At 42.0% G+C, this 17,094-nt stretch overlaps 1 protein-coding gene across 2 annotated transcripts; it reads right to left on the bottom strand.

Moving 5' to 3' along the window:
* Positions 1 to 183: 183 nt before the first annotated feature.
* susd5 (sushi domain containing 5) lies at positions 184 to 17,040 on the bottom strand. Of its 2 annotated transcripts, none has more exons than XM_084919537.1 (5): positions 16,672 to 17,040; positions 14,357 to 14,534; positions 7,819 to 7,928; positions 5,752 to 5,940; positions 184 to 4,877 (listed from the first exon to the last, which is right to left on the bottom strand). In XM_084919537.1, exons 1-5 carry the CDS (start codon positions 16,748 to 16,750, stop codon positions 3,022 to 3,024), a joined length of 2,412 nt encoding a protein of 803 aa, XP_084775663.1. In that variant the 5' UTR covers positions 16,751 to 17,040; the 3' UTR covers positions 184 to 3,021. The 2 variants fall into 2 exon arrangements, with proteins under 2 accessions (XP_084775663.1, XP_084775662.1); XM_084919536.1 differs by lacking the exon at positions 16,672 to 17,040 and adding an exon at positions 14,646 to 15,003.
* Positions 17,041 to 17,094: the final 54 nt, after the last annotated feature.

The raw sequence follows: 17,094 nt of genomic DNA, 5'->3' as shown, positions 1-17,094 counted from the left end.
CCCACCGATTTCTCTCTTCTGCTTCTTTTTGCTTGGAGAAGCAGAAGCATTAAAATTGTCCTGACAAAAGGACAGAGTAACATCTTTTGCCGAGTCCGCTGTGAATACTAAAGAAAGATAACAACTGAAGATTCCTATAAGTTAGTGCATCTAGTTGACCCAGAGCAAAAGTAAACTAGAAGCCAGAGTTATACCACATGTTTATTTTAACTTTGTGAAGACACATACAGTACACATTTCATCTTGTCATAAATCACATAAGATTGAGAGGACGATGCTGCAAATAACTAGTCACGCTTTTAATTTAACAACGTCTATTTTTATGATCCTTCTTCAGGCATCGTTCATGTGGCAAACCTGTTGTTTCGCCACAGAGTTCGTTGCTTGATAACCTACGGCGTGGGCGAGTACAGTCGCGGTAATCACAGCTGAAGTAAAAGGTAGTCGAGCAGACGTCGCGGAGATGAGCGTACCCTGTGTAAGATATGAGGGGTGGTTTGTAATGCCACCTGTGAAACAAGAAACAAGGTATTTCCACACACTGGTAATGCTGTCGTATGTACAGCGAGTCAATACAGTCACAGATCATATGCACAGAAACACACAGAAGGCAGGTACTTAATAATTCCCCATGGCCTCGCCACATTAACGTCAGTTCATTTTCAGACACCATAAAGGAAACAGATTAAGATATTTCCTGTAAATCAGTTCGTTATTGATTTTGAAATTATGCAAGAAAATTTTTTACCATAAAGTTTCTTTTTTATTAATCAGCGGTCCCTGTTGACAATAATTATAATCACTTCCCATGCTCTTACCCTTATATACTGTTTTATTTACATTCCTACTGTAAAACACTGAAATTTGACCACAAACATGACTATTTGTATCCATTTACATCTGCTCTTTTACATTTTCTAAATATTTGGCACATATGGAAAGATGGCACGTCAATAACAAAGAATGATAGAGTATTTTTAAAAATCCTGAATGCATTCATCTCTGTTTGGCAGAAATTGTCACAACACTGATATCTACTCAGACATGAGCAAATATTCCCAGAGTCCAGTCCTCTGTAACTGCTCATAGTGTAATGACTTATGACACATCCGCCATTATATGTGTGTATACACTCACCAGTCACCTGTTCAACTCCTCATTAAAGGAAATATCCAATCAGCCAATCACATGGCAGCAGCTTGAGGCATTTAGGCATGCGAACATGACGTGCTGAAGTTAAGACTGAGCATCACAATGGAGAAAAGAGGTGATTTAAGAACATGACAGCTGATAGCAAGGCAATAGTAACTCAAATAACTACTCGTTACAACCAAGTTTTGCACAGGGTGTCAAACCTTGAAGCAGATGACCTTCAGCAGAGGAAGACCACACTGGGTACCACTCTCATCAGGTAAGATCATGAAACTGAGGCCAAAATTCACCAAAACTGGACAAGAGAAGACTGTAAAATTGTTGCCTGGTCTGTTGAGTCTCAGTTTTTGTTATCACATTAGGATGGTAGGATCAGAATTTGGCGTAAATAAAAATTCATGGATACATGCTGCCATGTGTTAATGGTTCAGGCTGCTGGTGGTGTAATGGTGTAGAGGACATTGTCTTGGCGCGCTTTGTAGCCTTTTAGTACTAAATGAGCACCGTTTCACCACCACACCCTACATGAGTATTGTTGCCGACCATGTTCGTCCCAGTGCACGCCTCTTCCAGCAGGATGACACACCACGTCGCGAAGCTCAGATCATCTCAAACCGCTTTCTTGAACGTGCCAATGAGTCAGCTGTTCTCAAATTGGCTCCACAATCACCAGATCTCAATCAAACAGGGAATCTTTGGGATGTGGTGGAACAAGTTCACATCATGGACTTACAGCCGATAAATCTGCAGTACCTGTGTTATGATGTCATGTCAATATGGACCAAAATCTCAGAGCAACGTTTCCAGCACCTTGTTGAATCTATGCCATGAAGAATTAAGACAGTCCCTTTTAGAACAAAAGGGATGTAAAGTGGTATTTGAGTGTATATCAGTCTCTCTGTTTTAGGGCAGTGGAGTCCTATTTTTGATCATTTGAAAATCCAAATGCACTTTTTATTAAACTTTTGGCTGCGTTGAAACTGTATTTAAACTCTATTTAAACTGTATTTAAACTGTATTTATTTGAGGCTGTGATTCTTTTTCACCACAGTGTTTAATCTGTGGTTAGTTGGACTGATGTCAGGATCTACTCTGCTTCCTCGGTCGGTACCTTCGAACATAATTTACTGCTGGCTGGCGGATTGCACAGACCTGCGACACACACACGCACACTATCACGCACACGCATACATGTGGCTGAGTCTGCAATCTGGATGCCTCTTTATGTCTCACCAGCTGAATGTCAAAACCAACACAGACAAGAAATATTTCTCCCATCATACTCCACCTGTTATTTACACCTTTCACCAGCCTCTTTTCTTTCATCTCACCCCTCTCAGTATTCTTCATGTCCTGCCGCGAACCTGCTCTGACGGTCTGTGACAACGCTCCTGTGGTGAACTACACCATTTTTTTTCCCATAAACACAATACACAGAATATCAAACAATGCACATCAGCAATAATACAAGCACTCAACAAAAACAACAGCAAGAAATCTTCATCAAAATGTCCAAGAGCTTTGGAGAATGAAGTTTCAGTTCCTATATTCAGGCAGTGCTGTGCCTCATGTTGTGGTTTTCCTACATGTCTCGCTTCTCAGCTTCTGGAGTTGAATCCAGCCTGGTTTATGTCCAGGTAGATGCCAGAGCTTTAAAAATCATGGATAACATACAAGGACTGGTGAATTTCCTCAGAACTAATAAGTGACAGGACTATTGCCATCTTGTTTCATTCAAGTTTCACTATGTTAAGCATCATTACAATATTTTGTGCTAGCTTTTTTAAAGTTTATACCTAAGATCAACAGTTTTCAACTGAATCTTCCCATCCTTCCCAAAGGAAGAGTGTCTGTGCCAACCTCTCTCCCCTACACCTTTTGCTGCATCTCTATCTGTTGGCCCTGTCTGGCCTGACTTTGGCCCTTCCCATTCATCTCATACGCCGAACTCTTCTGCTGCTGTCGTCGGTAACACCACACCGCGACAATGACTGCAGTTGCGATGACACAAATCGCCACAACAATGGCCGCCACAGTGGGGCCTCGACCGGAAGAGCTTGGAGGGACGGGAGGGCAGGCGTCATCCACACAGATTGTCTCTCCCATCTCCCCTTCCTGCTCTCCCCTCTCCCCAGTCTCACCAGGCAGGCTGAGCACGAAGCCATCCTTGTGCACTGGAGGGCTTGGGCCATGATCGAGAAAGGGATGATCGGTAAGGTCAGCCATCCAAGAGTCGGTGGGAACTGCTTGTTGTGTGCTGTAGTCTCCGGTCTCAGAGTATGAAGGAGAGTCTGAAGGCTCCAGAAGGTCAGGGGCAGGGGTCCCGATGGAGTCAGGCCGCACCTCCTCTAAAACCCCTAGTTCGAATTCACGCACCGTGGTGAGAGACTCTTGCTCCTTGGGCGAGCTGGTGTAAGGTCTACGAATTTCCACCTTAGTGGGTCTGGGTGTCGTCTTGAAAAATCTCCTTCTGTCTTTATCCTCTGGTTTCACCTTCTCTGTTACGGAGTCACCGTTTTCGAAAACAACAGGGTAACCGTCCAGCCACGTGTCATCTGTGGCTGACTTTCCTTCTGCTCCCCTCTGAGTGACGTTCTGATGCTTATCGGCTACCACAGAAAAAACAACATGCCGACGACTATCATCTTCATGGCTGTCGTGATCGTCATAGCTCTCAGCGTCTTTGTGTCCAAAATCATCGTGATCATCAAGGTCAGCATAATGGGTGTCGTCATAATGTATGGCACGGTCATCGTGGTGATCGTGGTCATCGTGGTGATCGTGGTCATCGTGGTCATCATGGTCATCCTGGTCTAGATGTTCCTCAGAGACCTCATGATGTTCTCCATTATGATCATCATGATCCTCCTGGCTTTTGTGTCCGTCGTAAGTATCATCTGGATCGTCGTACTCCTTGCGATCACGGTCCTCCTCATGTTCGCCCATGTCATAATGCTCCTCGTGATCGTCATAGCTTTCATGGCTTTCCCTTTTGTCCAAATCTTCATCTTGAGCTGGTTGCCTCTTGTGCTCATCGTGGTCTTCCTCTTGGTGGCTGCCGTCTTGATCGTCATGGTGGTCATCTTCAAGGATGTCGTCCTGGTCATCATGGCGGCTGGTGTCAGGATCATCAAAATCATCTCCTTCATGATCAGGATCATCAGCATCAACGGGATGTTGACGATAGGGCCTTTCTTGACTCGTGTGCTCAATGCTCTCCTCAGATCGGTCAACAGAGGTTCTCTGTGTTGTCTGCGTGGCTGGATTGATGAAGACCTGAGGTCCTTCCTCCTGGAAGGTCTCAGAGGGGAACCAGAACATGTGTTTCTGGGAGAGAAGAGAGACGGGTGCTCCTGTGGCTTCCACTGTATCAATCTTGGCCACCTCAGTATTCTCCTGCTGCCACGTCCGAGGACCTACCAAGTCCTCACCAGCCCGTTCCTCATTTTTTTCTCGTTTAACTAAAGCTCCTTCAAATATTTCACTATCTTCAGCCACTTCTCCTCCCACTTTACGCTTTCTGCTCAGGTCTCGATGGTCCTCCTCAGCTTTGGCTCTAAAACTCGTCTCTTGCTGCTCCGAGCTCATCTCTCCATGTGGGTACGCAGCTCCATACACTTCCTCGTGTACATCGCCATGAGCCTCTAATGGTGTCTCAGGTTGGCGCTCTGCCTCTATGTAGGAATCTGTGAACTTGTCCTCGTAGTCTGTGTGACTCACCTCATCTGCAGAAAGACAAAATAGAAATGTGTAAATTTTCAAGTCAGATCGAGTATCTACATTTATTATTTATTATTTTATGACTCAAAGAAAGTTAGCAAAAGTTCCCAAGATATTCAATGCCACCTCTTTTAATTAAATATGATGCCAAAGGCAGTCTCCAGTAGATAGGCATTGCAAATTCTCTGCTCCACTCTTTGGTGGCTTCATAATGATGCCAAGGCTCCGAAAAGTCACGGCATCCTACCAAGAAATAGAAAATAAAACCTACACAAAACCTAAAAAAAATGTTTGTTTTTTGTTTTGTTTTGTGTATTTTCAATGACATTTAGTGGCACTGCTGGATAGATTTTGAGACCTTTAGCTGGAGCCAACTATTGCCATCTGTTTCCACTGATCATACTGAGCTAACATAATCTGGCTGCTGGGTTGGCAGACCCTGACGTCACTGATTCTTGTTTCCAAACCAGCAAAATGTCAGTGTCACTCTTGAACCAGTTCCCCTGGTACACAGCCAGTTCTTTAAATCAGAAACGCAAAATAATGGTTTGAGATTATGATCAAAGCTGGACCTCAAAATGTCTGGGTAGAAAACAGATATCTGTGACCTTTTAGAGGCTCCATTAACTAAACATAGCTGCCAATATTGTAAGAAAATTAAAATCTAGAGTAGTTTTCCTTGGAAAGTTTATGAACGACTGCTTTAGATTAAAAGCATGATTAACTGTTAGCTAATAATCCACACAGGCCATGCATTTTGCCTTTATAAAGGATTAGCGACACAAGCTAAAGCACCAGTAACACCATTTCCATCCCAGCTAACAACTGAGAGTCTGTTCAAACACAAAGAATCAAGCTCTGACCACAACAGCCTCTTACCTTTAACACAAATCTGCACCAGTCCATACCACTCCCCACAGCTGTCACACAGCAGGCTGAAGGCTGTGTGTCCACCGGGCATCACGTAACCTGGGACACATGTGTACAGAAGCTCATCTCCCATCTCGGACCCAGAGTGACTCTGCAGGCGTGCATTAGGAAAAGATGGGGGGTCTCCACATGGCTCATCTATCAGCAACAAGCATATAGATGCACATATTTAGGAATAGAGCTGTTATACTTATTCCATAGGAAACAGTGTTCTCTGTAAATGTCAACCAATGCTTATCAGCTTTATAATATCAGTATATCATTTGTAAAGACAAGGAATGAACGAATGAATTCTGGACATGAAGCAAAAGCTTTTATGTAAAAGAATTATGTGAATTTTAAGAACATGAGGATAAAGCATGAATATTAAACTGAAACTGGTCCAATCTTCATGGATATTGATGTGAATAACTATGCATATTAAAGTTTTTATCAAGGGTGATGGAAAGCAGGTTCAAACCTTGTCGAACTTTGGATTCAGGCGAAGGAATGCCAGGAATTCTGCGTCTGCATCCTTGTATGTTTTCAGGCTATGCTTTGTCTCTGAACCTAGTTTTATTTTCATGTACAGGATCTCGAGGTATAGCTGAGGTGAGCAGGGTATTTGCTTTGGGAACCTCAGAATCGCACCCCTGCTTTTGTGGATGATGTGATTCTGTTGGTTTAATCAGAGCGTGACTTTCAGCATGCACTGGAGCTGTTTGCAGCCAAGTGAGAAACAGGTGGGATGAGAATCAGTGCCTCCAAATCCAAGGCAACGGTTCTCTGCCAGTAAACAGTGGAACGATGGGGAGGAAGGCTGCCTCAAGCAAGAGAATCCAGTCATCCTGGGATGTCATTCACAAGTGATGGGAAGGTGGAGCACGAGATGGATCGGCGCATTGATGCAGCATCAGCAGTAATGAAGACATTTTACCGGACTGTTGAAGCAGAATCTCTGTGTCTACGTCCCAACCTTCACCTACGGTCATGAAATCCAGGTAATGGCCGAAAGAATGAGGTCACAAAAACAAGCGGCCAAAATGTGTTTCCTCCACAGGGTGGTTGGCTAACCTTAGAGAGAGGGTGTGGAGGTCAGACATCTGTGGGCATCGCAGAGTAGAGCCACTGCGCTTGCATTTTGAAAGGAGATAGTTGAGGTTGTTCGAGCTTCTGGTTAGTATGCCTCCTGAGTGCCTCCCTTTGGAGGTTTTTCTGGGGCACCAGTTGGGAAGAGATCCCAGGGTGGACTCAGAATCTGCTAAAGACATTGTGTATCTATTCTGTGCTGGGAAGGTCTCTGTATCCCCCAGGAGCAACTGGAAAGTGTGGCTGGGGAGAAAGACATCTGGGATACCCTGCTGCCAACTTGACTTTAGATAATTAAGATAATTAAAGATAATGGATGGATCAATACAGTTTGTTTTGCATTATATCCATAATATATTGTTAAATTCTAATAACAAGTGTTTTATTGTTTATTATGAACTAAAATATGATTTAAAATGTAAAATAAAGTTTAAAAATCCCCCAAATGGTTATTCAAAAAGACATTTTGACTATAGACTGTAGTGCAACTTCTTTTTACGTGTTTCAGATTAAATGTGGAATCTTTAATTAGTTCAGTGTAACCGTGTGAGTGGGTTTCCCTGACAATGGTGCCTCCAGGGATCCTGTATTTAATATACCCAACCATAACTAGACAATAAGCTGTGTAGTTGGTTTGCCTGTATCAAATGGATGTGAAGTGTTCACATGTGCTCCCACAGCAGAGAGTGTCTGCCAACCTCAGGGTGTGTGGCACATGGACTAGAGAAATCTTCCAAGTTTTGATCCAAAACCTGGCAATGATGTGCCAGATGTGATGTGTGTCATTTAGTTTCAGCTGCATCAGAACTAACACACATTCATGGATCCAGCTGTTTCACATTACATTTACACACACACAAACCTGAGTCATTCACGTCCTGATCGCTACTACCATTCCTCTTCTACGATCCTTACGTACTGTGTATGTTTTCGTGTGGGTTTACTGACCTTTGTCTTTGATGCAGAAGGCGTCCAGGTGCGCTGCGTCCTCTGTGCCATTTTCTGTCCTCACTTCTACAGCTTTCAGCACACCGCCCACAACATTACACACTGTGGTCCTGGAAATAAACAGACAGTGACGCCTATGATATCCATACTGCATAAAATCAAGTCACATGTTCACACTCTCATTAATTAAAACGTGACATAACACTGACTAGAGGAGCATTTCATAATGGTGTCTGTTGGTCTCTGTTGCTATTCTTTCTCTTTGTAACAGCTGTGCTATATTTTGTGCACATTTTGAGCATTCTTAATTTAGTGATCGTCTGGTTAATTCTATTTAATTACCTCCAAAGAGGTTTGCGCTTTAGTTTTAGCTACTATAATTTTAGTATTTTTGAGCTCCGTGTGTGATGTACCTGCACAGTTTGCTAACAAAGCTTGCTAGCATTATCAGAACACTTATGTTCACTTCAATAGAGTAATTCAGCAAACATGGCTTAAACCCTGAAATCATCTCCCAGGTCAAAACTGGTTGCAGTTCAGTTCCAAAAACTGAGCAGGACCTGGACAAGATGTTAATTTTTGCACTCCCAAAGAGATGGTCTGACTTGAACATCTCTTAGTGAGGGATAAATATAGATTAGATTGGTGCATTCATTGCAAAGAAGGAATTAAATACATCTGTTTGTTTTTTTGTTTTTTAAAGACAACTTATATAATCATTTATGATTATGGGAGCCTTTAAAAAAGACACTTTTAAGCATTTTCCTGCATGTTTATGGATAACTAAATTCTCACTAACTCACTGGAGCATGGTGAACTTAATATGTTGGACGGTTACAACCATCCTTAAACCCAGGTTCCTGCTGATTCCTGAGCAAGAAGCCAATTAGCTCAGAGTTGGGCCCAAAAGTGTGAAATCAAGAGTTTGACTCGCCGTTGAGAAAGTGACAATTTCATTGAACAATAATATTCATCACAACAACGTTTTTTTCTGATTAAAACATAAAATAATTACATATCATAAACCAATTCATGAGGACAGAAGCTATGATGAAATGTATTGACACTTTTGTCAATGAATAATAACGAAATCCAATCAGAACTAATTAAGTTGCGTAGAAAAGTGGGAAGTTTGGTAACAGACACAAGTAATCTCCTCATGCAGGAAGGTGGGACATGGACATTTGGACGACTAGCTCCCAGGTGAACAAATGACTGGGAGTAAAAGAAGAGGAGACATATGGACACAATCGCATTTGATATCAAGGAAGATGAGCTTTGTAAACAATGTGGAGCAATTCTCACCAGTAAAAACATGACAAAATTTTATGCATTACATTTTAGTCAACTGAATCCACTTTAGATTTAATCTACGATAATCTTACGGTGTTTAGTCGACTGAAACGAAATAATGTTTTAATCTAAAAACTACTAATAAAACTGAATCAAAATTTGCTGTCAAAATGACCACAGAACTGAGGTGCTTCTCATTCTTTCTATCAGATTCTTTTTTTAATTGTTTCATCTAAGTGATAACAAGATTGTAGAACACAAGTTTTATCTTTTTTAAACATCCAGGCAACATTCAACAAGTACCTCGAATTAGTGTCGAGGTCATGTCTCCAACTGGTTTTGAACTAGTTTTCAGCCGTGAACAAGAACTATCGCTACAGTCATTCAGCGTTGAAATGTTTGCTGAGAAGATATGAAAAGTTTATTATAGCAACCTTGTGACTAGGGAAGGGCACCGGTTCTGACATAAACGGTAGTAACCAGACCGAAAAGCAGCGCACATTTCGGTGCTTTTTTTTCCTGAGCTGTGATACACTTCAGATTCTAGCCAATCATTTTACGTTTCCAAGGATAGTAGGCGGGTCCAGGTACGTACGTTCTTTTAGAGCAGAGCTACAGATTAAAAATGCCCAAGGCGAAGCGGTCAAATGTCTGGCTGTACTTTACAGCATAAGATGCAAACTCAGCAGCCTGCAACAAGTGCTTTAAGCTGATACTGTGCAAAGGAGGTAACTCCTCGAATCTGATGAAACACCTGGCGACGTATAGCTACCTACTACGGGTGTGGTGCCTTTTATCGGACCCGGAGTTTGCAACATCCCCCAAGAACCCGAAGAGGAGAGTCCTGGCCCCTAGCCCTGCCAGTGTAGCAGAAATGATGACGGATGATGATGGCAGCAGCAGCCGTTCTTCTCTGCATGAGTAGCTAAATGTTGTTCGTGTGTAATTTACGTTGAGTAGGCTAACCACGTTATTAAATTAATGCATGTAAGGTGAACTAGCAAACACAGTCGTAGTTACATGCGGCTGTCTTCTTGTTTGATGGCAGATACTCCCTTCACTCTGGCAAAAAAGGCTAAAATGACCAAAGAAAAAATACCATATATGCCCTATAGCTACAGAAAAGGCTAACATTGTTATCTTTTTACAAAAAAAACAGCTAAACATGAGTTTTTGGACAAAGTTTGTGTTCTTCATTCTTTAAGCACCGGTTTGAGCACCGTTTAAGCACCGGCACCGTTTCAAAAGTACCGGTTTGGCACCGGTATCGGATAAAACCTAAACGATACCCATCCCTTGTGACTGACAAGTAGCTACAGTGAGGCTGTGTAGCTGTTCTTGGTTCTTTAGTCAGACCTTCACCTCACTTTTAAAAAGCCAAGATAAGACTGCCCACAATGCCTCAAAGCAGTGGATTGCAAACCAATGAATAATATCCATCAATTATTTACAGTCTACCAGTCTGCCATCATTTATTTACAGGCCTGACCAGCATGCTGGGAACCAGTGGACTAAAACAATATGTAAAAAATAGCTAGCTCCATCACCAGCAGCTTCAAAAGTAGAATTCTGAATACAATGCATTGGAAATGTTTTGAGTATTATATATTTTTTGGCTTTATTTCTGTATTTTTTTCTGGGACATTATGAATGCAGGTCATTAACTTGTAGTTAACACTGAAACATTCCTCTACATATTCCCTCCACCGCTGATATCTAAAGCTGTACCTCTGATTAAGTGCACATGTGGGAAAGTTGACTGCGCACACAGTTTATTCACCACCACTTGATTTGTTGCCCATTTAAATATTATTGCAGTATGACATCAGGGTCCAGGAACACACATCATGACTCAGAAATGTTGCAGTATCAGCGGCTGTAGCCTTTGGCACAGTGTTATCCCACGCTGATACATTATGGATAGATGTTCCCAGAGAACAAGCCTTAGGTTACAGCCAACTTCAAATAGAGAAGTCATAACATTGTGGACATAAAGCAGTGCGTATTCCACTGGGACTGAATGAGCACAGCTCCTACAAGCTGCAGAAGCTACAAAAGCTGAGTGAATAATCCATTTATGTTGCAGCCTAATCACATTATTAACCCGTTTATCATCCAAAAACACCAGATAAGACAAGGCCAATCAGATTATGTTCCCACAGAGGCTGGCAGTAGCAATCAGTCCTGTGGGAAAATTCAGAAATATGAGCTTTAACAGCAAGTTTGATTGGTGATATTAGTTACTAAGAATCATTCTATAGAATAGACACTGGGCCCGGCACAAGTGTGTGCATCTGATCTAAACAAAGCATCACTAATTGGAAATAATGTAACTAACAGGGGCGCCAGTTTAGCTCACCAGATTGAACAGGCGACCCATAAACTGTAAATTGCAGAGGCCCGTGTCTGAATCTATCCTAAGGTATTTGCTGCATGTGTTCCTCCTGCTCTCTCTACCAGGTTTCCCCTCATCTTTCAACCGTACTGTCATGATAAAGGCTTTACTAGCAGTGCAGTGAGAGAGTGGAGCAGGTCAGACTGTATGCGTGTGCCATGTTAGCTTTGCTTTATGGGGGAGAGAGTCTGAAGGAGAAAAGAAGAAGACAGAAATCACAGAGAAAGCACTCAGAGAGGCAAAAAACACTGACGACTGTTTAAAAAGTTAACTTTCATCCCTGCAGGTATCTGCCCGAGAAGAATCCATCACCTGACAGTGCGTGGCTGCTACAGGGAACACCCACAAGTATACGCGCATTCATATGAAACCTTAATTCATTTTTCTTGTATAACGGTGTACAGAGGTACAAAATGACTGACAGGTCAGAAGAAGATGTTATGGTGGAAGAGTCAGCGTAGGAGGCACTTGTTAAAGCTCCTAATAGACCTACAGACTTATGTCATACACATCTGAGGTGGTTAACTGGCACTGACGCCAGTCTGGAAACCATCACAGTTCACACACCAACGACACAATTATTCATCTAAGCAACCAACATGTGAGTGAGGGAGTGGGTGAGGGTGGCCTTTACACAACCAGTGGGAGTGTGTGTGGTAAGGTGGGCAACAAAACAGAAAAAAAAAACAGACAAAAGGATGGAGGGACAAGAAAAACAGACAAAAACATTAATAAAACACCTGCAATCAATGTATTTTTACCTTTAACTAACATTGATTGATGAGCTAGATCTATATCAGGAACCACCATGCTACGCTTCAGAGTGATGATTTATTTATGATGAAGACCACGCAGGAGAGGAGGATGAATCGCCTGTGAATCGTATTTCCCTCACACGCTCTGTAAATTCACAGCCCATAAATAATCAGCGCATAATGTCCGAATGACTGCAGCACCTTCAGCTGTTGGACTGCTTTTTCTTACTCTGTGTTTCCTGATATATTAGAAGAACATTCTGGTGCTTTTCTGCAAAACTGCCTCCAACACAGACCAAGGTTGTCTGTGTTTCCTGAAAAAGTTACAGGAAAAGTTCACTGTATCTGAGTATATGTCAGATTCCACGTCTGTCATTGTCACTGCTCGAATAAGCCGTCCAAAAAGGAGAGGCGTGAGGTGTGTAGCTCCTGACTTCAGCAGACGGAGCTGTGGTAGCAGGGTGATATAGTGTGAAACACAGTAAGGGAGTGTGAAAGCTGATGTCCGCTGATCAACATGTACAGAGCCAGCGGTGTATAAAAGGAAAAGATGATACGTCCCTAACCAGATATGTTACAAGCATATTATTGTATGTTAGAAACTCGGTGGCCACTTTGAACCAGGTTAACCCCTGAAAGGTTTTATTTCTCAATTGTTTCATTGAAGTCTCCGTTCATTTTTATAACGAAGTTTCCAGTTTGGGAGTTTCGTTGTGGTTGACCAGCCCTGTAGGTGGAATAGTCGGCCGCTCCCTACAGCAGGGTCACTACAGCAGGATATGCTAAATGCCCTTCAACCTTGATGAAAAACAAGGTTCAAGAAATCTGTGAAAGAACCCCAGCACTCACAGACTAATTGTATTTTATAGTCTCTAATATACTGTAGAGCAGGGATGTCAAATATAAGGCCCGGGGGCCAGAATTGGCCTGGCAGAGACGCCAACCCGGGCCGCACTGGATGTTTTTTGAAAATGTGATCGAGGGCATACATTTTGGAGTTTTAACGACATTTTTATACATTTTACAGCTTGTCCCAATGATGAAGACTTTCCCCACTGTCTTTCATACTAAATTAGAGTAACAGATTAACAGTTAAATGACAGGACAATAAAAGCTTTTACAAATCAATCAATCAATCAATAAAAATGATTTTTTTTTTTTAACTTTATAACTCTTTCTTTTATAATTATAGGACAGTCTGGGCCATGAGCTACCAGAACTTTTTATAATTTGTAGATTTATGTACATTTCTGTCATGCTGACAGATTTCTTTCATTAAATAGAGCAACTTTTCTTTATCATGTAGTAAGACTGAGACAGCCTATTGACACTGAACTTCTTTTTCTCGTACTGAGATAAAATGTGCAGTTAAACATCTTGACACTGAGAGAAAAGGGGGATTTTTACTTAAAAGTTTTGAATGAACTCTAAGTCATGTCATTTAGAACAACCATTAATAATCATTTTGATTTTGGCTTACATACACCGAGAATTTCAGGGTCAACTTAACCATTTCTTGGTCAAACAAAGAGCACGTTTTGCTGTGAATGGACCCAAAAAAGCATCTCAACTATTATTCATTAAAAGCAGGCATGTGTTCACCAGGTGTCTGCGCCCATTTAAAAGGAACATGTTTCACACTCTTCATACATTTTTCTATTAGGAGCTGCAGTATAGGATACTACAGTAGCAGTAACAGTGTTCATGAGGTTTTATCCCTATAATCACCACTTGTCAGCTTCATCTCCGTTTAAGCAAACCGGGTACCGCTCTTCCTCCAGGCCCAAATGTGCTCTGTTCTGAAAGCTGTGAGTGTCGTTGCCGTGGAGATGAGAGGTGTAAATGGAGGCAGTTGTCGACATGACACCCCATCTCAGAATTCCCTCCTCCTCCAGGAAGAAACAGAGGAGTCTTTCTCCCTCTCTGCTTCCTCTCTCTGCTTTTTCTCTTTCCCCCCTGAAATGTGTCACTCTTCTATCTCCCCGCTTGCTTTCTTTACTTCCTCTCTCTTTCATCCATTCCCGAAACCTCCGTCTCGCACACACACACCATAATGACCTCTGACATCTCCTCTGAAGACAGCTGCTATTCTTACCCTACTGAGCCCCCGTAGAGCCACCCGCGGGTGCACGGGGAGAAGTAGCACTCCACCACAGCGTGACGAAGCTCCTCTACTGATGCCAGGCGGCCGCGGTGCGAGGCACAAGCTTGCTCAGCATCTCTGAAGCCCTGCAGGTCAGAGGAGTTCCTCAGGTCCAGCACAAACACTCGACCTGAGGAAATGCAAGGAGATTAACATTAAATAACTTCTTATACAAACAAATTCTGGATAATAGCAGAATTTGTAGGAAGTAAATATCTTTAAGGACTTCCTAAAGCCTCACTCGTGAGTGTGAATCTCAGCGGCGCAGTCGTGGATGTGCGAGGATCTGCTTTGCCCACCCCCCTGTGATCATTAATTGACTGCAGGAGCAATCGCAGCGGCATACCGGTCCTGTCATTACCACCCCGTTCTCACATCACGGCTGTCCAGTAACACAGGACAGAAATGTGCTCCAGGTTCATAATCGCAGGAGTTACGTTTTTGAAATATTTACATGACTCTGAGATAAACCACAATAAGCTGTATCTGGCACAGAGGAGAAGTCTTCCTTCAAGGCTTTCTGCCAGACAAGCTCTCTAAAAATGTGTTGCTGAAAGGCTGTAGGAGGGCACTGGTGAGACAAGCTGTGCACGGGAGCTGAAGTTGCTGCTTATAGTCGTTCTTCTGAGTTTACTGAATACCTGCAACTTCAGAGAGTTATCTGCAGTGGCGTGATCAAAGACAGCTGTCTTTCATCTGTGGGTTTTAGGTTATTTTGAGTTTTGTGGTTGTTTATTAAGAATTTTTAGCTTTCTTTTCATTAGTATTTTAAAGCCTCAGTTTTGATGACTGTTGTAGACGGAGACATATTGTCATTTGTTTGTATGATTCTGTTACAGCGATTATTCTGTTTTAAGTTCATGGTTCGATATTCGTTTAGTGTCCCTGGAGTCTCTGTGCATCGTGCTTAAATTTCTATCCCTGTTTTATCACTTCCTGTTTTATTTTGACAGTCATTTATCGCTTTGTATTTGCTTTTACTTCCCTTGTCTTGTTGTCCCTAATTATTTTCAGTTCTTTTTTTTCTCCACTCCCCCTGATTAGTCCTCACTGTGTCTCTGAGTATTTACGGTTTCATTTTCCCCATCTGCATCTGTTTCACCTGCTCTTGAGTGTGCTTTGCTCCTATTTTGGATTTCTTGGTGTGTTTGCCTCATTGGACTTTGGTTCTTTAATGAAAGTTGGTTTTTATTTTTGACACATCTGTTTATGAGCTCTGCATTTGTGTCCTTTTGCCGCACCCCATGGCAAAAGCTGCAGCAGATGACACAGCAGCAGTTCTGTAATTATTTATAGCTATTAATAATTTTTGATGATGTTAACAATTTTTTCTTATCAGTTTTTTACGTTTCAGACAGGTGAGCAGTCACAGTCAATGACTGTCACCAGCTGTAAGATCACTTTTGTTTTATTGTCAATAAAAGTTTGACCCATTTAATTAAGTTCACAATATTCTTTCTTGTCAATCTTAAGTTTCTATCTTCATTCCTCAATTTGGTCCATATATGCAGGAGTGTCATCAAGGATGTTTCCTATAACTATATAAGACAGAAACTGTAACAACTGTAACAATGAAAACACATTTAGTTACATTTAGGTTCCTCTAAATAAATTATTCTCTGTGCATTCACTGAATCTTTAGATCCCAAAGTCACAAAGAAAAGAAGAATGCAATTTGGACTGCTTATTATTCATTTTTAATAAATATCTCAAATATTATGACAGTGTATCGAGCAACCTTAAGCTTCATGGAAGAGAAGCATCTTTTTTAAGCTGTTTAGAGGGCTCGCCTGCACTAAATGAAATTTCTCAAAAACCTATATAGCTATCGATCCACGAGGGGGCACCAAAATCTAAAGTTGCCTAGGGCATAAAAAGGGCTAGAGACAGCCCTGCTAATCAGCCACTGAAAATAATATAAGAGAAAACTTTTTAGCAACAAAGCAGTAAAAAAATAATCTTCTCTCGTGCACTCTAAAGGTTTGAGAATGACTGCTGGACAAAGCAGACCACTCACACAGCTTAGACCAAAGAACAAAGTGCGGGTTTAACGGGAGAAATAGTGTGGTGTAATTGTCTCTTTTGCCATTAAACATTTATTTTAGAACACTTTTTGACTCTAACAGGCTTGGTGCCAATTGCTGGCGCGCTACGCGTAATTGGCGCACATCACCACCACAGCTTTAGCAAACGGACAAAATTAGATCAGAAAATAATTTTACAACGAGGTGTACGGGTTATTTCAATGATTTCAAATGTTTACTTACCGTCTGCAGTTACAACAGTCACCAGAAGACAAGCCAGGCATCCAAACAGCAGCAGTTTGTGATAACAGCGATCCAGCATCTTTTTTCTTCCGTCCACAGCTGTACACTAACTGTCAACTCTTATTTTTAAGAGAAAAGAAAAAGTTTTCAAAAACTTCAAAAATTTGTATTTACAGGCTTGCAGGGTTAAGCAAACTCCTGCTATTTCCCTGCGGGTGGCAGAGGTTGGCTCTGGGAAGGTAAGGGGCTTGTTAACAAGTGAGGATGTTAACAGAGCTGCTCAGGAGCGAGGCGGTTATCGCCCCAAATAGTCGCACTGGCAAGCAGATGGAGCACCTGTGTGAAAACTGGCGTGTACCCGCTAGAAAACAGGCGACGTCACGCCACAGTGTCTTGAAGGTGGGCAAAGAAGAAAGAGAGAGA

The sequence above is a fragment of the Perissodus microlepis genome, chromosome 22 (assembly GCF_051167445.1).
Source record: "Perissodus microlepis isolate ML-2025 ecotype Zambia chromosome 22, ASM5116744v1, whole genome shotgun sequence".
NCBI lineage: Eukaryota > Metazoa > Chordata > Actinopteri > Cichliformes > Cichlidae > Perissodus > Perissodus microlepis.
The sequence above is the reverse complement of the archived record's forward strand: the minus strand, read 5'-3'. Positions and strand labels throughout refer to the sequence as shown.